Source organism: Desmodus rotundus, chromosome 5, assembly GCF_022682495.2.
Source record: "Desmodus rotundus isolate HL8 chromosome 5, HLdesRot8A.1, whole genome shotgun sequence".
In the NCBI taxonomy this organism is placed as follows: Eukaryota; Metazoa; Chordata; class Mammalia; order Chiroptera; family Phyllostomidae; genus Desmodus; species Desmodus rotundus.
The window spans coordinates 71,057,321-71,085,102 of NC_071391.1; the positions used below are offsets into that span (position 1 = coordinate 71,057,321).

A 27,782-nucleotide genomic window follows, 5' to 3' on the forward strand; every position below is an offset into this window, starting at 1 on the left:
CAAGATCTCAGGTTCTTTTCACATAGAAGTTTATTTCTTGCCCATGCAATGTGGACTGTGAGGCCAGGTGCTCCCCAGGGCTCCACACTTCCAAGGGAGTCCAGTCTGCTTCCATCTTCTGGTTCCACAATCTCAAGATTCAGCTTAATGTCCTTTTCAGTCAAGCATCTCACTCCCATCCTGCACTGTGCCTGGAACCCCTGAGTTCAGACTCTCAGCCTCAATTTTCCACAGAATACACTTCTCTCTCTAATTACATTAGACAAAAAGAAAGTTGCCTGGCTCCTTCCTTTTGGTGGTAGGCATGTGGCATGGGTTTTTGCTGATCCTCAGTGTTTCAAACAATCACTGCTTTTCCATTTTTCCTGCCTTCACTTTTATAAGGTGTTTCAAATTCCTTATGCTTACCGAAATTCTGTATGGGAGAGCTCGTGGCAATGGAAGAGTGGTTTGCTTCTTCAAAATGTTTTCTTCTGTATCCAAACTATTATTTTCAATTCCCAAAATGTATTCTGAGTTTGCCCACTTTTGTGCATTTGCAGTAATAATGCCTCAGTCAAAGGAACCATCAGTTCTCACCTGTATTACTTAGATGTTCTGACTGCTCTTGCCGCTCACTGTCCCCAGAACTAAGCTCATTATTGAAATGTGTGCATCGTATCAAGTGCTGTTTTAAATTTCCAATGCCTTCTTCTTTAATGTTGAAAAATATTCAAATACTTTGTATAACTCACAAGATCCTACATACCCTGTGCCCTGCCTGTCTCCTTCTATTCTATGACGCATATGTCAAAGGGTGTCCCTTCTATTCCACTATAGAACTATTACTCTTGCTGTTCCTTCTAAGTGGAAGTTAACACTGTACCTCCCTTCTTGTCAGCTGGGTCTCGGACAGGTCTCCCGCTCTGTACACTGATCAGCAGAAAGCAGGCTTGCCCAGGGAATTCTGCTGTGCCCTCCCATCCCCACAAGTAACCAATGGAGATTATCTGTTCATTCATTTATGGACTTGTTTATTGAGATGAATCAATAAATTGACCACTGTATACACAGCTCTGAAACAGCAGTGGAGACTTGAAGATATTTGGATGATGGCACCTTTGTCCTATCCTTGGTCACCTCTCCCAGCGACTTTAGTTCTACTGCTCAGCCAAGTTACTGGATGATTTCCACCAGGTCCTCCTTAAGCAAGTCTACACATCAAATTCCCCAGCCAGCCTGCCAGGCAGAACCCAACAACGGTCCCCAACGTATTCAACAACTCCACGCAATTTTATCAGGCCATAAACATAGGTTTTGCTGAAAATGTTTACATGTAATTATTCTGAAAAGTGCAGAAAACAGTAAGCTCAACTCCTCCGTTGGTTGAATGGACCATATCAGGGGGGGAAAGTCCAATGTTTGTGGCCTTTATGATATTTGTGAAGAAATACCGGTAACAGATAACATTATAGACACATCCATGACTCAAAGATCATACATTGTTTTCTGAACCTCTACTGACCCGAGGGATCAAAAGGGCCTAGTTCTGCAGAAAATGGGGAGGGGCCAGAGAAAGAGAAAGGACAAAAGGGGAGCCAAAGCCCGGGATTCTTCCGAAGCTGGGCAACACCCAGAGCTGTCCCAGAGCAGGGAGGCTTGGCTAGATCAGGCTTCGGAAACCTCAGCAGAACTTAGAGGGTTCACAGAGATACAAGAGTGTCCAGTGGATGAAATGTCCGATGGCAACACAGGAGTTAGCAGCGTCCAAAGACATTCCAGGTGCCGAGTGGAAGAATAAAATATGGAGAACTTGGTAAATACCTCGAACTAAGCGCGTACAGAGGCAACACCGGGGAACTCTCATTCAAGACCAGTGAGTTCAAGACTTGCTTAAAGTTCTGAGATGTCTCAGTGACTCTCCACACAAAAGAGCAGTGGGAAACGAGGCAGGTGTCCCCTAGGCTCAGGAGACTGGAGCGAAGCAGGAGGCGGAAGCCACGACCGGATGGACAGCCTCCGAGTTCAGAGGTGCAGGGTTGTCCAGGGATTGATGATCCCGGGACACAGGCAGGGCCTCGGGGTCCGGAGCAGTGCGCGCTGTGCCCACTGAGCGGCGCCTCTTAGCCGCGGCCTGCAGGGTCGCCTCCTGAGCCCCCTCTTCCCGAGGACGACGGCCACCAGCACAGCTGCCAGTGGGCTGGAGATCCCGGTCAGAGGGACCCGGGATTGGCGGCGAGGACGGGTCGGGCTTGGAGGAGCAGCGGGCCGCCGCAGCTCCGCACCTAGTGGCGGAGGCAGAAGCCAGGACTGGCGAGAGGAGCAGGGACGCCTGGCGCACAGGGGCGCGGCGGCGGGGCGCGGTGCCCGGGCGCACGGCGCTAGCGTTGCGCGGGGCCCGACATGGATGCAGGTTCCTCAGGCCCAGCGCGGTTCTCCCCGCCGCCCGGCTCTGCCTCCAGTCGCGCAGGTCCCTGCTGCCTGGAGCAGTGGGCTCCACGTGGTCCAGGACAGTCCGGTCCTGCCCGCGTTTCCACAGCTCGTAGCGCTCGGGCTGCAGGATGCGCACAAAGGCGTCCATGGAAAAGCTGACCCTGGCCTCCCCGCAGCTGCACTGAGAGGCCACTTTGCCATAGTCGATCCATCGCGGGGTGGCAAAGTTGATGGCCTCGGCGCAGTTGAAGCCGTGATTGAAGCCAGCGTGGTAGCCGTAGGGAAAGGTCACCATGAACTCTCCAGCCTCCTGAGTGATGCGACTGAAGGGGATCCCATTCTCCTTGAGGACGCTGGGCGAGATGAGCGCCACCTTGTGCCTCAGGAAGGCCTCACAGCCCCGGGAACTGCCTGGGAAAAGCTCCCTGGCCAGGCGTTCCAGGCGCTGGCCGTGCTCTGGGGGCACCGCGTACCAAGTTTTGGGCTCCCCGAAGTGCAGGTAGTTGATGCTGTAAAGGTCCATGTCCTCCGTGTGCCAAGCGAAGCTGGTCTTCCACATGCCAAAGTACAGGTAGGGGGTGTTGACGCCTTCGATGACAACTCCGCACTCCTGCTCCAGCAAGTCCTGAATGGTTCCCAGGTGGCTGAGGTTCCACTGCTTGGTGTTTGCATCAAACAAGGAGCCACTGATGTCAGCGCCGTAGATGGGTGAATCGTAGAGGCGGGTTTTCCAGTACTTTCGCTCCAAATCCTCAAAATCCACATGTGGCGGAGTCCGGTATTTACCACTGTTGGCCAAGCGGCGATACTCCCCCACCGTCATGGCTTTCTTCTTCTTGTGGTATTGAATAAACACACCTGCGCGCCCAGAGGCCACCTGCTGCAGAGGAGCGGCTATTAAGATGTCACTGATGTCATCATAGGTCTGTCTGGCTTTCCACTCCTTGGGTGGAATTATCTTAGCCAGGCCAGCTCGGTGGGCACCTTGGGATTCTATGGAAGTAATATATTTATCGAAATCATTAAACTCTTCTTTGGTTGGATAAAATATCATTATGTTATAGTTCGGGTTCTGGGTAAAATTAGCCTTAGACTTCATAGTTTCCATCAGTAAGCAACAAACTCGAGGGAAAGATTTTAACTGGTTTTTAGATGGTTGACGCTGTTGGAAAATGCTACTTTTTCAAAACTATGTTTGAATATATGAGGCCACAGGACCCACTAGCGGACTTTTATGGTAATTAGAAGATTGTGTTTATTCGGCTTGCTGATTCACCCGGAGACTGTACTCTGCGCAGAAACGTTGCCCAGGACTGAGACTTGCTGATGTTCCTCAGTTGGCTCTGTCCTCGGGGTCTATTGAATCACCCAGTCCTGGGTGGGATACCCCAAATGTAGTGTCTTCAGAGCAGTGCTTAAAATAAAATAAAAAGAAAAATACAGAATGGTTAAAAACTAATGTTTGGAAAAATTTATTTGGAAACTAAAAATAAGAAACTACTGTGAGATATTACTGCACACTCAAAGAAAGACTAAAATTTGATAACATTGACAATACAAGCGAGGTGTGGGTGTGGAACAACTGGAATTTTCTTAACTGACTAGAGAGAAGAGGAATCATTGCATTTACTTTGGTAAATGATTTGGACAGTATCTACTAAAGCTGAACAGAAGAGACAATATGCATGTGCTGTGACCCAACTGTGATCACATGCCTAGAAAATATGTATAGCTGTGCACTGAGTGTCATGGTGAAGAATGTTCATAACAACATTATTTCTAGTAGCCCAATACTAGAAACAACCCAAGTGTCCATCCCATAGAATCAGCGAATATATTGTGGTGTGCTCATACCATGGAATACACTAAATCAATGAATATAAACAAAGACTGCATTGAAACATAGCAATAATTTTATAAACATAATAATGAGCAAAATTATCCATACTCAAACTAATACCTATTCCTTTATTTCATTTACACAAAGATTAAAATGCATTGAGGTAATCTATGTCAGAAGTCAGAGTAGTGGTCACCTTTGGGAATGAGAGAAATTGTGAGTGGGGGTATAAGGGGTCCCCAGAATGATGTTAAAATCTGTTCTGAACCTAAGTGCTAGTTACACAGCCATCAGATTAGCTAATGTGATCATTCATCAAGCTATGAAGACTCTCATAAATTTTTGTATGTTTATTTAAAAATAAAGTTTAGGGGGAAAGCGTTAAAAATGGTAAAAGATATTTCATTTTATTGAAAGTAAAAGGAATAATGACTGAAAATAAATGAACTGAACATTCAATTGAAGAAGTTAGAAAATATAAGGAGAAGAGTAAAGAAATAACAAAGAATAAAGATGTTATTAATTAAAGATAATACATGCAAAACAAGGGATGATGACCAAAAATGTTCTTTGAAGAGACTAATAAAAGCACCAAAGCTGGCATAACTGATCATGAGGAAAGAGAGAGGTAAAAATAAATGATACTACGAACTGAACAGCTCACACATCTAGGGATATGATAGAGAACTTCTAAAACCTCAAAAGACAATCTTGGCAATTTGACAGCAAAATTTTGGAAAAAAACCCAATTTTCTAGAGAGGAAATATATCCAAAATGAGTCCAAGAAAAACTAGAAAGCTTTAATACCCCAGTATAAAAATCTAGTTCAAAGTATGACCCTAAGAACCCATGAGTAACGTCATTTTACAGGTGAATCTAGCAAAGTTTATAGAAACAGTTAACTCTTATTATGCAAATCCTTTCAGAGTATAGAAAGAGTTGGAGAGCTACTCAGATGAGGCTATTCTTATCTCTGAAAAGGACAACAGAAAATAACACTACAGGCCATCTTTATGTGTAGATGGAGATGAAAGCATGCTACATAGAATATTATCCCATCAAATACACCAATATATTAAAAGAATAATACATCATAACCAAACAGGATGTGTCCCAGGAATGCAAGGATGATTCACCATCAGAAAATCTAGTGATATAATTCAGAGTATTAACAAAGAAAATGCAATATTATCTTGTAGGTACCAAAAAGCATTTGATGAAATTCAACATCTGTTTATGATTCTAAAATTCTTTACTTGTAAAACATTAAGAAAAACTTCACACAATGCAATTTATAGATGTTATTTCATAGAATTGTACTCTTGAAACATACATAATTTTATTATCCAATATCACCACAATAAATTTAATTAAAAAGAAAACAAACTTCTATAAATAAGGCACAGAGTTTCAATGTAAAAAATAAATAGCAAGTATCATTTTTAATAGTGAAACAAAAGGAATATTCTCATTAAGGTTAGAAAAAAACATGCATCCGTAAACTATTTCATTAGCGAAATTTCAAGTAGTCCCCTTACTACTCTTTGCTAATCCTCTTACACTCTCCAGAGTACAAAGGTTTTCCATTCTCCAAATGTTTTGTTTCACCTTCCCCTCTCAAACTTCGGGATGCCTACTCCATCCTACTTAGAATCCTTCAAATGTCCTTAAAGTCTCTACGTGATTGGGTCCACCATTACCTTACGACTGTACCTTTTCCTACTCCACCCTTTGTTCTCTGTTTCAACCACATTCCTGGATGTATCTTAAAAAAAAAAAAAAAAAATCCCAGTGTTATCCTGACTGATGGTCTTGGCACACAGGCACCTCTCTTTCTTCCTTAGTCTCAGCTCAAATACTACCTTCTTGGGAAGGTCTTGTTTTCTCTCAAGAAACCATCTCCAAATGAAATATGTATTGATGATCAGGAACCACACTGAGGTCTCTTGGAAATTCTAGTCAGATCAGCCCCACCCTAATTCCATTATCCCTAGTCCAATTAACAACTGAATCCACTCAGCTATCTAACCATCTCTTCCTACTGAACCACGCCCTCCATGTTCTAGTAAATGGCTTATTTTCAATGTTATCAGCTTACAAAACACTGGTTTTTTTACTGGTTTTTCTTTGAGATTCCTTACAAGAAAATACAACAGAAAGGACTGCCACTTCATAATACATCTGAAATCATTTTAAAAATAAAAACAACTCATAAACTCAAATAAATGGCTTCCTCAACAGCCAGAGCTACTCTGACTGAAGGAATTGCTAAGACAGTACATAACCAAGAAGAGAGGAGTGACTGCAGACGACACCGAGGGGTTAATGCCAGGTTCCCTAGTACAAGTGAAATTACCTAGCCTCACCAGTCAGGAGGCTCAAACTCTCCTATCTTAAATTGGTGCATCAAATCAGAGGAGACTTCCTAGAGGTTCTGAATCCACCTGAAATCACCCTATAAAATTATTGAAAATTTCTGAGTTATTGGTTCTGGATAAATTTCCTGGAGGTTTGCCTGGAACCATGAATCTAGGTTTTCTGGGATCTGAAGGTTATAAAAATTTCAGGGCTGCCTTAGGGACAGAAAAATTTCCCCGGGAAAGCTGCTGGAATGTCAGGAACAGTAGTACAGCACAACTAGCACAACTGTCAGGACACAAAACACCATTAGCATTCAGGTCTGCACAAGGACCACGGGCAGGAGCAGCTCCCCTGGAGGAAGCAGCCCCATTCCCTCTAGAGATCAAGGTATTTCATCTTTCTCACCCTGCCGTCTCCTCAGAAGATTACAAATATCAGCTCAACTGCTCAAAATAACAGAACTCCTCCACATCTCCATGGTCCCCTGGAATCTTGCTGCCAGAGTTCCATTCAGACAAGAGAAAGCTGGGCCCAGTCCTCCACCACCCCTATTGCTAGGGAGGTCATCACAATCTGGCTTCTTTGACCAAACATAAGTCCTTTTTTCTTCAGGCCTGGTGTAAGGGGCAAAAATAGCCAAGGGAGCGCTTGCTCTCTGTAACCACTGGCTTGTGGCTTTTAATTATACCCTTTGCGACAGCATGGATGGAACTGGAGAGCATCATGCTAAGTGAAATAAGCCAGACAGTGAAAGACAAATACCATATGATCTCACCTTTAACTGGAACATAATCAGCAAAAGAAAAAAGCAAACAAAATATAACCAGAGACATTGAAGTTAAGAACAATCTAACAATAGCCAGAGGGGAGTAGGGAGGGGAGAGTGGGGAGCGGGGTTTTCAGGAACCACTATAAAGGACACATGGACAAAACCAAGGGGGAGAGTGGAGGCAGGGGAGGGAGGTGGGTTTGGCTGGGGTGGGGTGGAGAGGTGGGGAGAAAATGCAGACAACTGTAATTGAACAACAATTAAAAAAAATAAAAAAAAATAAAAGAGAGTACCAAACTGATGTTTGAGGCTGACCTGAATGCTAACGGCAGGGGCCCTTTGAGTGGAGAGTAGTGGCTCTTGGCACCTCTGCCCTAGCTCGATCCTCCAAGGAATTCATGCACCAAGGAATCTGAAGAGGGTGAGATGAGGAGGATCAGCACATGCCTGTCCTTTTCCAACTTTAATGTCAAAGGATGAATGGAGGATTACAGCTGGCAAAACAATCTCTAGGTCTCTATAGAACTTATTGCTAATAAATGGAGGTGGGGGAGGGGAACTGGACGACAATCTGTCTCGTCCCTGAAGGAGGATGACAAATTCAATTAATTTAGATTCTAAAGATTGGGTGGAAATGACATTGCTCTTGTCCTATTCCAGACACACCTGATGAGCACTCACAGTCTTAAGGATAGATTGTTATGAAGGAGTAGCATTGTCCAAAAAAATGACCCTAGGCCCTGGCCAGTGTGACTCAGTTCATTGGAGCATTGTTACATAGACTGAAAGATTATGGGTTTGATTCCCAGACAGGGTCAGGGCGCATACCAGAAGGCAACCAATCAATGTTTCTCTCTTCTCTCTCTCTCTCTCTCTCTCTCTCTCTGTGTGTGTCTCTCTCTCGGCAATGAAAAGATGTCCTTAGGTGAGGATTTAAAAAAAAATGACCTTAGATGTTCACCCTAGAATGCCTGAACAATGGGCTAGCCCAAAGCCCTTACCAGCTGGATGGGAAGTGCTCATGGGAATAATGGCTTTCCATGGGAATAATGGCTTCCTTCCCATGGCTAGAGGACTATATCACCCAAAAAGACCAAGGTCTTCAGCTGCCTCCTAAAATACAGGACCTCTGATTTTCCCAGACAACTCTTATAAATGGCTGGCATGACACCGAGGCAGCTTGATTCCCCAAGCAGTCTGTTTCCTGATAAAGTTGCTATCATCAAAGCCCTACATGAAGGGAGAGCAATGGAGAAAGAGACCCCTCCACTAGAACAGAGCCCAAGTTATATACAGCATCCCTGCTGAACATGGGATGCCTCTCTGTAGGGATGCTAAATAAATGGGACCCTGTGTGTACTTTGGTCTTGATGTATTCCCTTAACTCATACTATATACAACACTGTGGTGGTGTTTGTCCCCATTCCTTGTATAACTGGTGGCAGCCCCGCAAGAACTAATTCACCGTGAAAGAATTCTTCCCCAGAGAAAATGCAGACAATTGTAACTGAAAATAAGTAAATAATTTTTTTTTTAAATTAAAAAAAAAAAAAATTCTTCCCCATAGAAAAGGAGTATTAAAAAGATAGAAAGAAAGCAAATAGTAAGGTTCTATCAGGGTTAGGGTTTTTCCAAGCAAGTATATCTCAAGGAAAGAGGAACAAGGGGACTAATGGATTGAGTGGAGGGACAAGAGAATGATTATAATGATGGGCCATTAAACCTATCATAGGTATAAAAATCAGTGAGCCCTGGCTGGTGTGGCTTAGTGGATTGAGACCTGGCTTGTGGACTGAAAGGTCACCGGTTTGATTCCCAGTCAGGGTATATCCTGGGTTGCTGGCCAGGTCCCTAGTTTGGGGCGTGTGAGAGGCTACTGACCATTGTTTTCTCCCGCATCAACATTTCTCTCCCTCTTTCTCCCTCCTTTCCCCTCTTTCTAAAAATAAATTAAAAAAAAAAAAGAAAAGTGGAACAGTTTAGGAGAGTTATATATGAGAAACTTAAATATCATACTAAGGGCCTTTCCCCTAAGAAATAATAAAATGCTGACTATGAATATCGCACAAGTCCTCATTTCTTACTGAATTGATAATATACAATTAAAATAAGCTTTGAGTGGAGCACTTTGTATTTTTTCATAAACTAAACTATTTCCTTTCTATATTTATAAGGGTTCTAGGAAGAATGATACGTGGTCACCATATATATAATAAATATATATATAATTTTTCCAATATTGATCATCAAAAGAAATTATTCTGACTTTGTAACTGTAACCCTGTGCTCAAAACACACTGTTCAGAATTGGCCAGGCACCATAACAACAACCCCTCAGTGCTCCAGGCAAATATGTCACGTCCCTATGAGTCCCAAATGGTCGCTTTTACCGTGAGTCTGCCTTCATGCTTCTTTCAGTTGGAGCCACAGGTACCAGAGGAGAATAAATAACCTTGCATTTCAGATACTCTTCTATGTTACCTTTATCCATAGTAACCACAGCAACACAGAAATTCTTTGTCTAAAGAGACCTGACAGTTCTGACAATTGAAGAAAAGTATCTTCTTATTTTCAGAATGATTAAAAATACCTGATTTCTTAAACTTGATGGTTTTCTGAAAATTAGGAAGTTTTTCCTCTATGTCCTTTAGAAATAATTTCTCCAAGCTTCCTTGGGGTGTGTGTGTCTGCGGGTGTATTAAAAGCTAGAGAAAGAGAGAGGTAGTAAAGTATGTTTAATAGTCCCTTTCCCTGTGGCCATTGTCTAGATTGTTTATTGTCCACATGGTTTAGCAATTTCAGGAGAGCAGGATAGCCTTTTCGTCTTTCATGCGGCATTTCAAATTCATTATTTCAAGTGGGAATTGTTGACAAAATGTCTCAGACATTAGCCAAAGTATCTGCTGATAATATCTAAATTCTGTGTCTAATAAATTTTTCTCAACTTAGAAAATCTACTTTCCATTCTTTGAAAATAATTTACAACCATAATACTTGATGGCTAAATAAATTCTATTTTATAGATATAAGTGACTCAACTTTCCCATTATTGGAGACTTAATTTATATTCAGTTTTCCACAATTATGACTAATCACTGATAAATATTTACCCTATATTTCAGTACCTAGAACAGTATATACAATAAAAATATTGGTTGAATGAATGAAATTCCTTAGATTAGATAGATATCTAGGAACAGAATTACTGCATTGTATGATTTAAATATTTTAAGATCCTTAACATACATTGCCAAAATTTTCCAGGAAAAATATATCATTTTACATCCTCGCTTTTGAATAACTTGAGAAAAAAAATCTTTACTAATTTGGTAAGTGAAAAAGTATAGCTCAAATTTTACCTTACATTTCTTAGATTACCACTAAGATTGATTTTTTTAATGAATATTAGCCATTTGGATTTCATTATATTTTTTGGTTCATATCCTTTGTGCATTTTCTCTAATAGGGTTCTAATGTTGTTTTCTCATATAAAATATGAACATTTTGTAGATTGCTCATATGAATATTTTACATATTAAACACTTTTAGATATGTTCATAGTTTTTTCCAGTTTGCCATTTCTTTAATTTATACTCCTTTAATTTTATTTAATTTAAAATGTTTTGACATGTATTTCAATGTTTTATGTTATGTCTCTTTCCTTTGTAGTATCTTTCAAGGCTTTTATGTTTAGAAATTTACTTCCCCATCAAAAGGAAGATAAATATTATCTTATAGCTTTTTGTTTTATATGTTATTTGCACCTTTGTGATTTTAATTATACCATTAATCATAGCTGGGTGTTTTTGTTATTGTTTTTTATCTTCACCCAAGGACATGCTTATTGATTTTAGAGAGGGGGGAAGAGAGGAAAAGAAAGATGGAGTGAAACATCAGTGTGAGAGAGAAACATTGATCGGTTGCCTCTTGCACACATCCCTACAGCGGACTGAACCCTCTACCCAGGTATGTGCACTGACTGGGATCGAACCCACAAACTTTCAGCTTACAGAACAATACTCTAACCAACTGAGCCACACCAGCCAGGGCTGTTTTTGTTTTATTAACTTTTTAAAAATGTTTTATGGGTACGGTGTGAGGAATAAGAAAAATGTAACTTTGATTTCTAGTCCATTATATTTGACCCGTTGTGTGTTTTCTTTTTCTGTTTCCTGCTAGCTCTTCTTTATCCCAGTGTCCATAAATTTTTTCAATTTCAAAAACCTGGTTCTTTAGTTTTAGGGACAATTTATTCTTTGATTACTTCCTCTTTTTTCCTCTATGCATTAACTCCTGCCATTGGAATATTGGACACTAATTTTTGTGTCTTTTCTTTTCCCAATTTTCTATCATTTCACAATGATGTTCTCTTGTCTGAAAAATTTCACCTTTATCTTCAAAACCTACTATTCTCTTTTTCATTCTATGAAATTTTTAACAGGTTATTTCTGTTTCCCTAGCTTGTAACTTCCTTTATTTCCCTCTTTTTATTGTTCTGTTCTTGTTTCTTGGGTGTATTTCTTCTGTCTCTCTAAAAATGCTAAAATGTCAATGGTTTTTGAAGGTTTCTTTTTCCCTCTTGTATGGTCTGTTTCTTCCAAATTTTTATTCATTTGTTTTGGTTTCTATCTTTCAGGTTTAAGGCTTTCCTTAAATGTCTGGTGATCCTTAATAGTTGGCTCAAACATGGGAGTATAGCACTAAAAAACTGACTAGAAGCTCAGAGTGAGCAGAAGGGTTCATTGATTAGGCTTCCCTACATGGTGATCTTGCTGGGCCACTTCCTGGGTGAACCTCTGTTCAACAGCGAAGGATCTTCCAATCTTCCTCCTGGAGCGGACAGGCCTGGCTTCGCCATGGAAAACAGCTCCGAAATTTCCAATATCCAACTTGTGAAGTTCACTAAATCTTGTTTTCCCTATGACAACCACATTCTTAACAGTTCCTGGAAATTTCCAATCCATAGACCCAGAAGCTTAGTCCTCTGTCAGGGTGAGAGAGGAGCTGCCCCAAGGCAGGACATCGAAGGCAGTATTAAGCTTTCAACAAATCCTCCTTTGCCCCATTTTAACTGCCACATCCTGAGGTGTGTAGTGGCATGAAATCCTAGGCCTTTGGTGTTCTGTACAGACAGTTGTGTTGCTTCTTGGCTTTCCTCACTGCCAATTTAGCATTCAACTTTTCAGGGTTTGGTATAAATCATCTGTTTTCAAATCTTGCTATCTTATCTCCTTTACCAATTTCTCTCTTTGTAATTTATTCCTTAAAACAAAAACCCTGTTCTCATCACTTCTGTGGAGTTTGGGAGGAAGCCATGTAAATGATTATGTTTAAACCACCATCTTTCTCTCTTTGTTTCCTCAAATGTATCTCTCAATAGTTCCTTACACAAACTCTTGGCTCCAAATACTTCCAGTCATCTTCCCTGACTCTATGCTTTTCTTCCCTTAGTTCTCTTACCACCTCCCCTTTTTTTGAAAGTAATAATCCCTGCTTTGCAGAAGAATCTCCCATCTGAGGTATCCTTCCCTCCCAACCCTGGACCTTGGTGAAGATTCTGTCCTCTGCACTCCACGAGCACTATTTGCCTGAGCCATTTAGTGGGTTCTTAATACAAACTGTTGCAGTGGGAGCTCTCCAGAATGCCTTACTTGACAGTGCGATTTCATCTCTCATGGGCACTTGTCTAAAGCAATAAATTCCTTCTAGGAGATGTGCTTGCTTCTCTCTCCAAGATACCTGCATGGTTCTACCCCACAAGCTTCATCATTTCCTTCTTGATAAGATGCATGGAAAAGAGAAAATTGAAAAGGTGACTTTTCCTGTAACATTTCAGGTCTCAAATGCCAAAATCTGGTGTGGATTTCCTATTTAGGAACATCGAAGAGTGTGGATATAGAGCAGAAAGACACATGTTGGGAAGTGTTATGCACAAACACCATAGATTAAATCATGACAAAGACTGGGACTTGGCCTTTAAATCAGCAACTTCCCTGTTACATGGATATGGTGGCAATCACAGGGCTATCTGGCTGCTAGAGAGGCAGGAGCCAGAAGTCTTCTTGAACCCCATATCTCCAAGACACAGCCACTGTATCGAGTTTTGAGGTAACTTCTACCATTTTAAATACATTTCTTTAGTAGCATGTAAGCCTGCTTCTTGAGCTCTCCCAGAGATTCTGTAAACTACTTTTTATTAAAAGAAAATTTTATTTACTTTTTAGAGAGAGGGGAAGGGAGGGAGAAAGAGAGGGAAAGAAACACCAATGTGTGAGAAACACACATTGATTGGCTGCCTCTCACACATACCCAACCAAGGAATCTGGCCCGCATCCCAGACATGTGCCCTGACTGGTAATTGAGCAAGCGACCCTTTGGTTCACAGGCCAGTCCTCAATCCACCAAGCCACAGGAGCCAGGGATCCGTATACTACTTAACCCTTAAAAAAAAAACCCAAACAAAACCCAACTCCTTTGGCTTCAACTAAAATAGAGTGGAATCTATAGTATGTAACTAAAGAACCCTGGCCAAAACACTTCCTCTCCCTCAATCCCACTTCTCCAGGCAATCACTCCTGTATTTTAGCTGTTTCTTCTGTCTTGCCCCCAATATTTCTACACTATTCCGTTTTAGTCATTGTGATACTCACACTACATAATACATGAATTTAGTTCTCTTATGCTTCATCCCCACGCACATTGACTTGCCCTATCCCAATCCCTCATAGAGCTGTATCAGATTTTTTTGGTTAAGTCTGAATATTTACCATATAAAATTAATCAGTTGAGTCATGCAGTTTACTATGATTACCATGCCTTTCATGTAAACAAGTTTTTAAAATATCTTATTTATTTATTTTTAGAGAGAGGGGAAGGGAGGGAGAAAGAGAGGGAGAGATACATTGATCAGTTGCCTCTTGCCCCCAGCCAGGGACCTGGCCCACAACCCAAATGCCCTGACCTGGAATGGAACTGGCGATCTTTTGGTTCACAGGCCAGCACTCAACCCACTAAGCCACACCTGCCATGGCATCACGTAAAAAGTTTTATTTATCCTACAGTTAATACTTGTCTCATTATTCCATTTGCTTGGTTTACATACATTAATTCATCCCAAATTCACTTCCGGTCTTGTAAATGTCTTCTAAATACATAAAAATGATCAGTTACTATTGGGTTGGCCAAAAAGTTCATTTAATTTTTTCAGTACAATGGCCCTAGTAGTACTTAGTTGTCTTTAACTTCATTCGAAACAATTTTGTTAGACTGTATTGTGACAACTGTCATATCAGCATACATTAAAAAAACCATCAAAATTGGTGAATTTTTGTGTAGGCATTCTAATATTGAAGATGAAAGAAAATAAGAAACATTTTTGGCATATTATGCTTTATTTCTTCAAGAAAGGCTCAACACCACAACTGAAACACACACAAAAAAGGATTTGTGCAGTGTATGGAGAAGGTGCTGTGAGTGATCAAACATGTCAGAACTGGTTTGTGAAGTTTCTTGGTACTACTGACATTTTGGCCGAATAACTATTTGCTTTGAGGCTGTGTTATGCATTGGAAGATGTTTAGCAGCACCCCTGGACTCTACCCACTAGAAGCCAATAGTGGGAGATAGACAACATACTCAAAATATCCAAATCAATAGTTATTCATGAAAATTAAAAATGTGTCTTTTATTTTACAGAAAAAAAGTAATGAATTTTTTGGCCAACTCAATAAATCAGATTTCTCCTTTCAGAAATATTCTTTCTGGAGCCTTCCATATGCTTACTTGAATCTGGACTGGTTAATCGTTGGGCTGTTGCACAGCCTGCACCCTGGGCTTCTATTCACTGTGATGCCAAGGATTCCCTTCTCCTCTCTACTATGTTATATTCCCTGGTTCCCCCATCTCAGTCTTGTTCCCTGGTTTATTCCTTTGTGTTGTTGGAGCTTATCCACCAGGAGCACCCTTGGAAGCTTCATTAGAGATTATGAAGTAACTCATAGAATCTATAGGAAGACCAAAGAATAAGGTTTGAAAACTGTACATCCAGAAACAATGTTCAGATTATCTGACAATCTATACATTAAGGCATTCCAATACGTCCTCTGGTCAAAGGCACCAAAGACCCTGAGCAAGCACCTTCCACCTAGAATCTATGCCGGTGCTGCCTCTGAAAGCTATCTCTCATCTCCCTCCTCCAGGAATAGGTTGTGCAAAGTCTACTTCCTCACATTTCTTGAAATTGAGGTCTCCCACGGAGGTGTCCGCTGAAAAAGCCTGGGTATACGCCTGTCTTTGTGCAGTAGATGCAGATGCCATAGTGTGGGAGTTCTAAAGTTATTGGTGGTTCCCAAACATAACTGTCTACCAGAGTTTGCATGTCTGACAATGTCTTTGTTCTATCCTTATGCTTTGTCAGGAATCTGGAGAGATTGTTCCATTGAATTCTAGCTTCTAGAAACCCATAGCCAATTTGTTTTCTGATTGACTTTGTGCAACCTGTTTTTTCCTCTCCGGAAACTTTTAGGATATTCTTTAAGTCTGATTTTATTAAGGGCTTAATAAATTTCATTAAGATATGATAGGTCTGTCTTTTTCGTCAACTATTATGCTAGAATTTCAGATGCAGAAACTCATGTTCTTCATTACTGTAAAATTTTCTCAGATCATTTCTGTAATATATTTCTTCCCACTATATTTCTAATCTCTCTCTATGGAATACAATTAGTCAAATATTAAACCACTTGGACTGATCCTCTCATTTCATCTTTATTCTTCTATTTTCTATCTTTTTGTTCTTTTGTTATGTTTCATATTCCAAACCTTCCAGCACTTATGTTTTATTTCCACAAATTCCTTTTTTCTCTGAATATTCCTTTTATTATAGATTCCTGATACTTTCCATGGCTGCAGATTTTCTCTTCTTTCTCTAGAAGTATTAATCACCGGAATTTTTTTAAAGTTTCATTTGCTCTTTACATTGTGTGTTTCCTCTGAATTCACCTTTCCTGGATGTTTTATTTTTGTATGTCATGTTAAATGCCTTCCTCATGTCCAGTAAACATTATTGGCTTATGTTTAAGAGCCTTATGTTTAAAAGTTGCATTTGCTAGGGATAATGGGCAGACTTCACTGAGAGTGCTCCGGCAAGGATCCAGTTATTTCCTTTGGTGATGGGTGGGGGCGGAGGAGCACACAATTGTCAGTTCCTGAAGGTAAGAGTATAATGAAAAGACTCTAAATTTATGCATATATCTGACTTGAAATTGGGGCCCAGGAATTAATGGTGTCTTACTTTTTTGTTTTTGAGAAGCATTAAAAATAAGAGAAAATAGAATATGTAACAAAAACCTGAATTCCAACCAGCCAGGATTGATATCTCAATATTTTGCCATATTTGCTTCAAGTGTTTTTTAAACAGCTTTATTGAGATACGTTACATAACAAAAATTTCACCCAGTTTAAGTGTACAATTCAATGCTTTTTGGTGTATTTACAGCCACCATCACCACAATCTAATTTTAGAACTTTTCCATCACTCCAAAAAGAAACCTTGTGCCCACTCGTAGTCATAGCCCTTCTGTACTCAGGTCCAAGTAACTGCTAACCTACTTTCTGTCCTTACAGACTTGCCTATTCTGGATATTTCATATTTATGTAATCATATGTGTGGTCTTTTGCATCTGGCTTGTTTCCCTCAGCATGTTTTTGAAATTCATCCATGTTGTAGCATGTATAAGTATTTTGTTTCTTTTTATGGTTGAATAATAACTCATTGTTATGAATATACCACACTTTATCTGTTCATCAGCTGATAACATTTGGGTTGGCTTCAGCTTTTTGCTAATATGAACAAGTGTTCTGAACATTCATGTACAGTCTATGTGGGGACGTAAGGTTCTATTTTTCTTGGGTAGATACTTAGGAGTGGAATTACTTGGTCCTATGGTAATTCTAGGTTCAACATTTTGAGAAACTGCTACATTGTTTTTCCCAAAATGCCTACAGCATTTTAAATTTCCACCAGCAATATACGAGGGTGCCTATTTCTCCACATCCTCACCAACACTTGTCATTGTTTTTTGCTATTTAAAAATAGCACTTCTATTTGGTGTGAAGTCGGATCTTGTGGCTTTTAATGACTTACGATATTGAGCATTTTTTTCTATGCATATTGGCCATTCATATACCATTTTTGAAGAAATTTCTATTCAAATCCTTTGCTCATTTTTTCAGTAGTCTCATTGAGTTGCAAGAAGTCGTCATATGTCCTAGTTGTAAGTCTCTTACTGAATATATGATTTGCAAATATTTTCTCCCAGTCTATGGGTTATCTTCTCACTTTCTTAATGTCTTCTGAAGTGCACAGCTTTTGAAATTTAATGAGATCCAATTTATCAATTTTCTTGATTGCTTCTGCTTTTGGTGTTGTATCTAAGAAATTGCCTAGTTCAAGGTCATGGTTTTAGCTCACATTTTAGGCCTATGATCGATTTTGACTCAATTTCTGAGTCTGTTAATAGGTAGGAATCCAAATTCATTCTTTTGTATGTGGGATTCCACTGTTCCACCAACATTTGTTGAAAAGACTATTCTTTCACTGTTGAACTGTCTTGAAACCTTTGTTGAATCAATTGACAGTAAATGTAAGGGTTTATTTTGAACTCTCAATTCTATTCCATTGAACTGCATAGCTGTTCTTATACCAACATTTGATTATTATAGTTTTGTAGTAAGTTTTCAAATGGGGAAGTGTGAGTCCTCCAAAATTTTTGTTCTTTTTCAAGATTGTTTGGCTATTCTGGGTTCTTTGTGTTCGTATATTAATTTTAGGATCAACTTTTAATTGATCTTAAATTGTGGGAAAAGCTAGCAGGAATTATAAGAGGGATCACACTGAATTCACAGTTCAATTTTGAGAATATTGCCATCCTCACAGTACTACATTTTCTGATCCATGAATATGTAATGTCTTTCCATTTATTCAGCTCCTCTACAGTGGTTTCCAGTGTAGAAATCTTTCACTTCTTTTGTTAAACTTATTCCTCAGCATTTTATTCTTTTTGATGCTATTGTAAGTGGAATTGTCTCTTAATTTCATTTTTAGATTCTTCATTGCTAGTGTATAGAAATCAATTGGTTCTTGTATACTGATCTTGTATTTTCAATTTTGTTGAACTTACTAGTTTTAGTATTTTTTAGTGGTTTTCTCTCCATAAAACCATGTTATCTGTCAATAAAGATAGTATTATTTCTTCCTTTCCAATTTGGATGCCTTTTATTCTTTTTCTTGTTTAACTGCCCTGACTAGAATCTCCAGTGTAATGTTGAATGTAAGTAGTGATAACAGATACCTGAAGGTCTCGTTCCTGCCTCAAGTACTTTTAAAAAGAAGAAATATTTCATATGAAGTAGAAGTCCCTTTCAGATCCAAACCCCAAATCCTAATCTCCTTTTTCCCCCAGCTCCATAAGCAACAATTACCATGAATTTGGTGCATTTTCTGTGGATATCTTTTCATTTTTGTGTGTTGTGCATTCGCTAGTAATATGGGGTACTGTTTTGTGTATCAGCTATTTTTATTCTATATAAATGATTTTATGCCAAATATGCTAATATTTTTACACTTCTTAAATTCAACATTTTCAGGATATATTCATATATACATATATGCAAACATACATAAATATAATCTATCACAACAATATTTATTAGTGCATTTCTCTATTGGTGGGTATTTAGATTACCTCCAGTTTTTAAAATTATAAACAATGCTGCATTGAAAAGCTTTCAGTTGTAACTATATGTGAGAAATCATGTAGGGTAGAGATTTTGAAGTGTTATTCTTAGGTGATATAGAAATATGTTGTATTTTATTAGGCAATGTTAAGTTCTTTTACCTAGTAATTTTTCCTAATGAATATACTAACAAAGTAGGAAAGTTTTCTCCATGCCCCCAGATGTATTTGATGCCAATTTTTTAGTTATTGGTAATTTGACGGGCAGAAAAATTGATCTCCTGTAGTATTATTATTAGTATGGTGTATCCTATTTACTGGTGAGGTGATTTTTTGTTTCTTTGTTTTTAAGGAGACATACTTTATTGATTTATTGCCTTATTGGGGGTTTCAGTTTTGTGAGTTACCAGTTATATCCTTTGCTCATTTTTTCAGCTAGATTGTTTTTCTTTATATACTGATTGGTAAAAATTCTTTAAATGTTTGGGATACTAATTCTACATCTACTTTATTGCTGTAAATATCTTAATCCAGCCTACCACCTCCATTTAAATGTATGGTGTCTTTTTTAGATATTTTCAAAAATTAAATATAATTAAACTTATTAGCCTTTTCCATTATGATTTTTTTCCTTATGTCTTGTGTAAGTAATCTACTCTTCCTTGAAATCATAAAGATTTTGCTTTCTTTTAATTATTGTAATGTCTTTGGTTTTCATCTTTGTTTCATGCATTAAGAAAGCTGTGTCATTGGTGTTGGGAGGCAATGATCTGTATTGTTGTTGGTGGTTTTTTTAAAACAACTCCAAATGTCTACCACCATTTTCCCCACTAACTTGGAATCCTCTAAGTCTCCTAAGCCAAGTTCCAATGTAAGCATCAATCTCTTTCTAACATCTTCAAAGTACAGTGATTTATGTGCCCATTTCTATGCCGAAACTGTACTGCTTTAATTACTATAGCTTTATACTTAGCATTGATATTTGGTAAGGCCTGTTCCATGTCCTTAATTCATCTTTTTTTCAAAATAAATTTGGCTAGATTAGTAGAGTTAAACTTCAGTATTCATTTCAGAATATATTTGTCAAGTTCTATAAAAATCCTATTGATTTAAATTGAAATTGCATGAAGTTAAAGAAACATTTGGGGTGTACATAGCTCCCATATGGAGTCTTCTCAACCATTAATTGATCTTCCATTCATTCAAATCTTGTATGTATTTCAATAAAGTTTCAGAATTTTATCGATAAAGATAATGTATTTGTTTCCTTAGATATAGTCTTAGGAACTTTATAATTTTTTGAATGCTGTGTGAATAGATATGTTTTTCTATTAGTTTTTATTATTTATTGATCTTCTGTTTTTTCAAACTTTACATCTCTTGATATTAGTTCTACCAGCTTGACCATTAATTCTTGAATTTTCCATGTAGATAATCAAAATTTTGGGAAAAAGTACAGAAATTATATCTCTTCTAATAGTCATAGCTCTTATTCTTTTTTTTTTTTTTTTTTTTGAAGCTGGGCAGGAATGGAAGTCTTATATAATTAAGTGCAATCTCCAGTAAAATGTTAAATGTTGAGTGAGTTAGTAAAAATTCTACACTTATTTAATATTTTAATGAGTTTTTCTAAACTTTGACGTTAAGTTACATCCTATCATTTATTACCTAATCTGAGATACTTGGAGAATGATAGGGACTCAGAGAAGACAGGCATAAACCAGGACCCTACTAATTGATCAAGCAGTTGAAAAGCAAGATAGAATATTTGAGCAATGCAAAAAAAGAAAAAAGAAAAGAACGTGCACATATTAAACCTTGCAGTCCCGAACTGAAGAATATTATGTTTTCAAGTGCTATGGATATGTTATAAAATTGGCCATAAAACAAGTTTTAACAAATGTCAAGGGCTGAAAGCAAGCAGAACATGTTCTCTAACAAAAAAATAAATAAAGAAAGGGAAACTAATATTAAAAATATAACTGGTAAACTCCCAATTTTGTAAAAGTACACATTTCTAAATAAACCTTGAATCAGGAAGAAACAAAAATGAAAATTCGAAAATACTTTAAAACTAAATCAGAGTAAACATATTCTATGTTTTAAATCCTTCAGGATGCTATTAAACAGTGAGTTATAAGCTTAAATAGCTAAGAAAAGAAAGCCTGAAAAATTAAATGAGTTAAGCATCCATCTCAAGAAGTTAGAAAAAAAGTACAGTGAAGAGAATAAAAGGCAGAAAATAATAAAAATAAGACCAGAAATTTAAGAAACAAAAAACCAACATAAAATAGAGAGGAAGAATAACAGTAAAAGTTGGTGTTTCGAAAAGCCTAATTAACAAACTTCTGATGCAAATGGTAAAGACTGAAATTAAAAGGCACAAATAACCAATGTCAGGAAAGATAAAGAGTTGATCCCTATAGGTGCTGCAGACATAAAACATAAAATATGGTATAAACAACTTTAAGCCAATCTATTTTAAAATTTAGATGAAATAAATTTTTAGGAAAGCATAATTGCAAAACTGACACAAGAAATAGAATGTGAGTATATCTATAACCATCAAGGAAACTGAAGTAGTCAAAACTCTTTTCACAAAGAAAACTCTAGGCCCAGATGGCTACACCAGCAAATTTAATTCCAATCTTAGACAAATTTTCCTAGAGGACAAAAATAAAAAATATTTCCCACATACTTTATTTTTTTGAATGTTTTATTTCTTTATTTTTAGAGAGAGGAAGGGAGAGAGAAAGAGAGGGAGAGAAACATCAATGTATGGTTGCCTCTTGAGCACCCCCCACTGGGACCTGGCCTGCAATCCAGGCATGTGCCCTGACCGGGAATCGAACCAGTGACCCTTTGGTTCACAGTCCGGTGCTCAGTCCAGTGAGCCACACCAGCCAGGGACCACATACTTTATGATACAAAGTTTATGATACGTCTCCAAAAAGGACATTACAAGAAAGGAAAATAATAGGCTGATCTCATTTACGAACATGGATAAAAAGTCCTAAATAGATTTTAAGTAAACTGATTTCTGCAGTATACTTATCATGATTAAGATGAGTCTATTCCAGAAATTAAAGGTCAGGTGATAGTTAAACAAATAAATTAATACCATAACACACTCTGGCAGATTAAAGAGTGTCTTGTTAGGTGCAGAAAAGTGTTGGATAAAATTCACCATCCAAAAAATTGTAGGAATATTTTATATTGAATAAAGTGCATCTATCCAAAACCTTCAGTAAACCTCAAACTTAATAGTGAAAAGGTGAAATTTTCCCTTTCAGATCAGGAAAAAGACAAGAATGCCTGTGATCACCTCTTTCATTCAACATTGTCCTGGAAGTTCTATCCAACATATGAAAGCAAGGCAAAACAAGGAAAAGGGGAAAATATTGGAAAGGAAGAAACAAAGCTGTTATTATTCATAGGTATGATTGTATATGTGAAATTTCAAAAGATCTATGAATAAACTAATTTAACTAATAAGAGGGCTTAGCAAGGTCTCTGAATTTAAAATAGCAATATATAAAAACAATTATATTTATATGTACCATCAAAAAACAGACAATCAAAATTAAAAAATGATGTTATTTGTAATAGCATTAAAAATTAAGTAGCACCTAAAGCTAAATTTCTATGAAGACAACAATGTACATTTACTGAGAGGCAATTAAGGAAGACCTAAATAAATAGAATGACATAAATTATCAGTAGATTTAAGACTCAATATTGTAGAAATGTCAATTAAAAAAAATAGACCTATAGATTCAATGTTATCCCAATAAAAATCTCAAACGTATTTTTGTGGCACATGAAACTTTACATTTTATATTGCAGTATAAGGGTCCAAGAAAGAAAAGCATTTATAAAAGAGAACCAAGGTAAGAAGACTTGCTTTACCAGATTTCAAGACCCACACCCCATCACACTGTGTGCAGAAATGAATTCCTGGTAGAACTGTAAAAGGCATAACTATAAGACCTTTAGATGATAGCATCTGAGTATAACAACATCACCCCAAAGTAAAGAAAAACTTCTTAATCAAAAAATACCATGCATTAAGCAAAAAGGACAAGACAGAAAAATTGAGCTAGTCTAATATTAAAGATTTTTGTATATCAAAATATACTGAAAAGAGAAGCCAAGAAGTAGAAAATACATGTGTGTAGCACAAATAAGACCAAAAAGAGAAGCCAAGAAGTAGAAAATATGTGTGTGTGGCACAAATAAGAGAGAACTGGTGCCTAAAGAATTCAGAACTCAGAGAAACCAGTAAGAAAAAGACAATTCAATAGGAGGCTTAAACAGACACCTCACAAAAGAAGAAGTCCAAATGGACAATAAACATATGAAAGGTTATTAGCAAACAAGAAAATGCAAATTAAGACCTTAATGACATATCACTATATACCCACCAGATGAGCTAAAATTGAAAAGCTGGACAATATCAAGTGTGGTAAGATTATGAAACCAGGAAAACTCTTATCTTGCTGATAGGATATATATATGTGAAATGTATTCAATACACATATGTACCTCTGCACATTTACAAGAATGCTCATAGTGGCATTATCTGTAATACCCTCATACTGGAAACACACTTATTATTAAAATAAATTACACTGTGCATTTTTACACACTAAAATTCTATATAGTATATCACAGCTACACATAAAGTAGAAGGAAAAAAGCAAAACACAAAAAGTATGCATACATGATTCATTCAAAAAATTTATATAAAGTTCAAAGATTGGCAAGACTAAACATTATTATTTAGAAATGATTACATAGGCATTTACTGAAATTATTTGATGACTTTATATTTTATTATAAATGTTTAATATTTATTGAAAAGAATGTATACTCTCTTGTTTTGGTTGGAGGATTTTATAAAACACATGTAAGTACAATATATAAATATAAATATATGGCATATATAAATGCAGTAAGTACACATATCTATGCACACAATTCACCAATGTTGTCAATCTATTAGTCTGAGAACTTTGTGTTCATAAATTCCCACCATAATTGCACACTTGTGTTTTTCCTTTTAATTATTTTTGCTTCAGATTTTTCCAAACTATGTGTTTACATAATTGCATACATGTTCATGATAGTAATATTTACCTAGTGGATTTTTCTTTGTGATGCAATGAGTAGCCCTTATTAATGTCCTTGTTAATGCTACTCTATTTAAAGAACCCTCTGATAATTAATTGCTTCATAAAGTTTCTTGTTTAGAATGTGCCTGGAGTATCTTTTTCTATCCCTCTATTTTCTATATTTTAGTTGTTTAGTTTTAACTTTTTTCAATGTTTGTTTTTAATTGTCTTAGTAATAATGGATTGGCTAACTAGTGAGGTAGCCATCCGCTCAGATGAGGTTAAGAGGTAGTTAAATTATAACAGTAGCCAGTAATCCAGCCTGGACCATCAGCAAAATTCATTTTGAGGCTTTCTCCAGGAAATCATCTCTCTGGGCCCCAGAATGTCTTAATTTAAAATCAGGATTTGTTAATAGAAAGCAAGCTAATTTACTTTTCTGGGTTCTTTCCACTTAGCAAAACAGATTAAAGCACCATCATTTTCTATTAGAAAATCGATAGTTTTTCCAGTTAAAAATTTAGTTTTAATTAATTAATTAATTAACTAATGTATTTATTTATATTTTTAATCCAAGTGCTCAGAACATGAAGCAGGCATGGGCACAGACCAAAAGCCAAGAGGGTATAAACAAGGAGTTACTTTGTCCCTGGCTGATGTGAGACAAGCCCCACCAAATCAGGTACAACACTAGCCAGGTCAGGGACACAGGTCAAAAATTTAGAGCTGATGCCATTATTTACATTTCCTTATTTTTAAATGTGACCTATGACTTGTGATCATTGGGTTTCTTCTTCCATTTTCTTAGTAAGAGCCTCAAAGAAAAATTTTCAAGCAAAATTTTCACAATTTGTGGGCTGGTAACTTTGTAAGCAAGGGAGTTTACTAGAATGGGGGGCAGTGATGCAACTGGAAGAGGTAGGAGTTTGGATTAAATTGGAGTTGTGAATGGATTGGGGGTGGGGCTGATCGAATTAGAATCTTGAGGGACATATACAGCCTGATAATCACATGATTTTTCATTTAGAGATTTTTTCCTAAAAAAAATCATCTTTCTGGGTCTTCATGTATCTATTTCAAGTCTAAATTTCCGACTAGCAGAATGTAAAATACATTTTTTCTCCCTTAAAACAGAAAAAGAGCCCTGGCTGGTGTGGCTCAGTGGATTTAGTGCTGGCCTGTGAACCAAAGGGTCACCGGTTTGATTTCCAGTAAGGGCACATGCCTGGGTTGTGTGCCAGGTCCCCAGTAGGGGGTGCTCGAGAGGCAGCCATACATTGATGTTTCTCTCCCTTTCTTTCTCCCCCCCCTCTCTAAAAATAAGTAAATAAATAAAATCTTTAAAAACACAGAAAAAGATGAAGGCAATACTTTTTAATTCAAGATGGTTTTTTTTTTTTTTCAGAATTCATTTACCCACATTCATTCAGCCAGTTATTCTCTCATTTGGAAAATGTCTGTGGGTACCAGGCATTGTTTCAGATGCATGACCTACGTGATTGGGCAAGCAAAGATTGCTGCCCTTGCAGAATTTATATTCTGCATAGGCTAGGTAGATCAAGAAATAATAAACATAACTGAACTGTATACAATCAAGAAAAGTGGTACGTGCTATGTAAAAAAGAAGAGTACAGCAGGACAAAGGAGATAAGGAGTGCAGAATGTTACAGGACAAAGTGGGAGGACTGCAACTTTAAATATGGTTGTCATGGTTGGTTGACCTCATTTGAACAAAGACTTGAGTAATACAGGCAAGATTGTTCTTGGCCAAGAAATAGCTAATGCAAGGGCCCTAAGGCAGGAGCTACACTTAAACAGCATCAGGAAGGCCTGTGGCACAGAGAGAGTGGATCGAGAGGTCAAGGAGGTTGAGGAGAGCCTTGTTAGGTCACTGTGAACACCTTTAATTTTTACTGTCTGACTGGATCCCCTTTTTTCTCAACCCCATCTAACTGTATCATTAATTTTTTTAAAAAATTGTCAAGCTCATGCTGTAATATGGTAACTGTTAGTTGACTTTCATTTTCTCAGTGGGGAGGTTGAGTGTTTCATGTTTGTTGTCTATTTGGAATTGCTTTTTCTGAATGGCCTATTTATATTCATTGTGCAATTTTTTATTGGGTTGTTTGTATTTTTTATGTTATATGTATTAGCAGAAATAGCAGTAGTTGTAACTCTTTATATGTTAGAGACATTAGAGAATTTATCTACTCTTCTGGCATTTATCTTTTGACTTTGTTTTTGGCATCGTCTGCTATAAAATTATATTTTTATATAGATGAATCTTAAAAATTATTTCTTTTATAGCTCTTAAGTGTTCTGCCTCTATCAAAATTTCTTTACAAACCCCAGATTGTATAAATAGTCTCTTAAATTTTCTTCTTAAGATGTCTAGAGTTATTTGTTTTCTATTTGGGTGTTTAATTCAACTGGACATAGCTTTGAAGCTAAAATTCCTACATTACATCCTGCTACAAGAATAAACTGTTTTGCTCTCCGAGTTATATAAAACATCCTTTTATAAACATCTCTATGTCATATTAAAATGAAGGAGCAGTTTTTAAGCTTATGATGTACAACACCATATCCAAAAGCTGATAAGAATGATCTGAAAGGGATAGATTATAAGAAATAGGAAATATAGCAGGATGCCTGTGGGACCCAGAGGGATTGGGACCCAGAGAACAAAGGAAAGGGTTTGGGTCATCTCATCTTTACTGACACATGGAAAGTTGAGGGTATGGGTATAGTCAAAGACGTTTGGTAGATCTGCTGGACAGCAGGTGAGGAGTCCTTGTTTAGGAGTTTGTATTTTCCCAGAGAAGCCAGAATATCAACTACTCCTGAGAAAGAGGATGAGGAAAGAAAGAGGGTGGAAGAGGCAAGTAGATTTAAGGAGAGGAATGTGGGAAATCACTATTGCAGAGTGGGAAAATAAACAATTAGGAGAGCATAAGAGGACTGGTAGGCAGAATTTAGGTCCCAACTAGATTTTTGTGATAATTGGTTTAAAATGAGAATTCTTCAGAGGTTATATATGATAGTGTGAATTTTAAATTTTTAGTAAACTTACTTTTCACTTCTTTTTCTAATATTTTCAAACCATTTAAGTCAAAGGCTTTACAGTTTCATCTTCATATTAGTACTTTAAAATCATAAGTAAAAGAATGTTTAGTTTCTTTTTCTTATTAATACTTTCAGACCACTTAAGTCAAAGCTTTAATTTTGTGGACTATATTGTATGTTGACGTTAATGAAATTACAGGGGCGGTTATTTAACTATGGTTGATGATAAAAAGATTAGGTGATAGGCTAGTAGTTAAATGAATCAGGGTGATTGGCTCAGGGCCTATAAGGGTAGTTGCAACAGAAAAACCAAGGGTATTTTCTATAATTGTGTCACCGCCTTGCCATTGTTACTTCATTCCTCCACTTCATAGTGCATCAGTCATTCATTCATTCAACAAATACTTACTCAGCACCTATTATGTGTCAGGCACTGTTCTATGTGCAGAGGATACACCACTGAACAAGAGACACAAGGTTCTTG

The 27,782-nt window shown here is 37.5% G+C and overlaps 1 protein-coding gene and 1 non-coding gene across 2 annotated transcripts; both read right to left on the reverse strand.

Moving 5' to 3' along the window:
* Nucleotides 1-1,040: 1,040 nt before the first annotated feature.
* On the reverse strand, nucleotides 1,041-27,782 carry LOC112317538 (lysine-specific demethylase 4D). Its single transcript, XM_053924852.1, has 2 exons — nucleotides 27,708-27,782; nucleotides 1,041-3,826 (listed from the first exon to the last, which is right to left on the reverse strand). Exon 2 carries the CDS (start codon nucleotides 3,518-3,520, stop codon nucleotides 1,946-1,948), a length of 1,575 nt encoding a protein of 524 aa, XP_053780827.1. The 5' UTR covers nucleotides 3,521-3,826; nucleotides 27,708-27,782; the 3' UTR covers nucleotides 1,041-1,945.
* Nucleotides 24,805-24,940, reverse strand: LOC112317571 (small nucleolar RNA SNORA48). Its single transcript, XR_002976129.1, has one exon. It is a non-coding gene; the product is annotated as a small nucleolar RNA SNORA48 (small nucleolar RNA).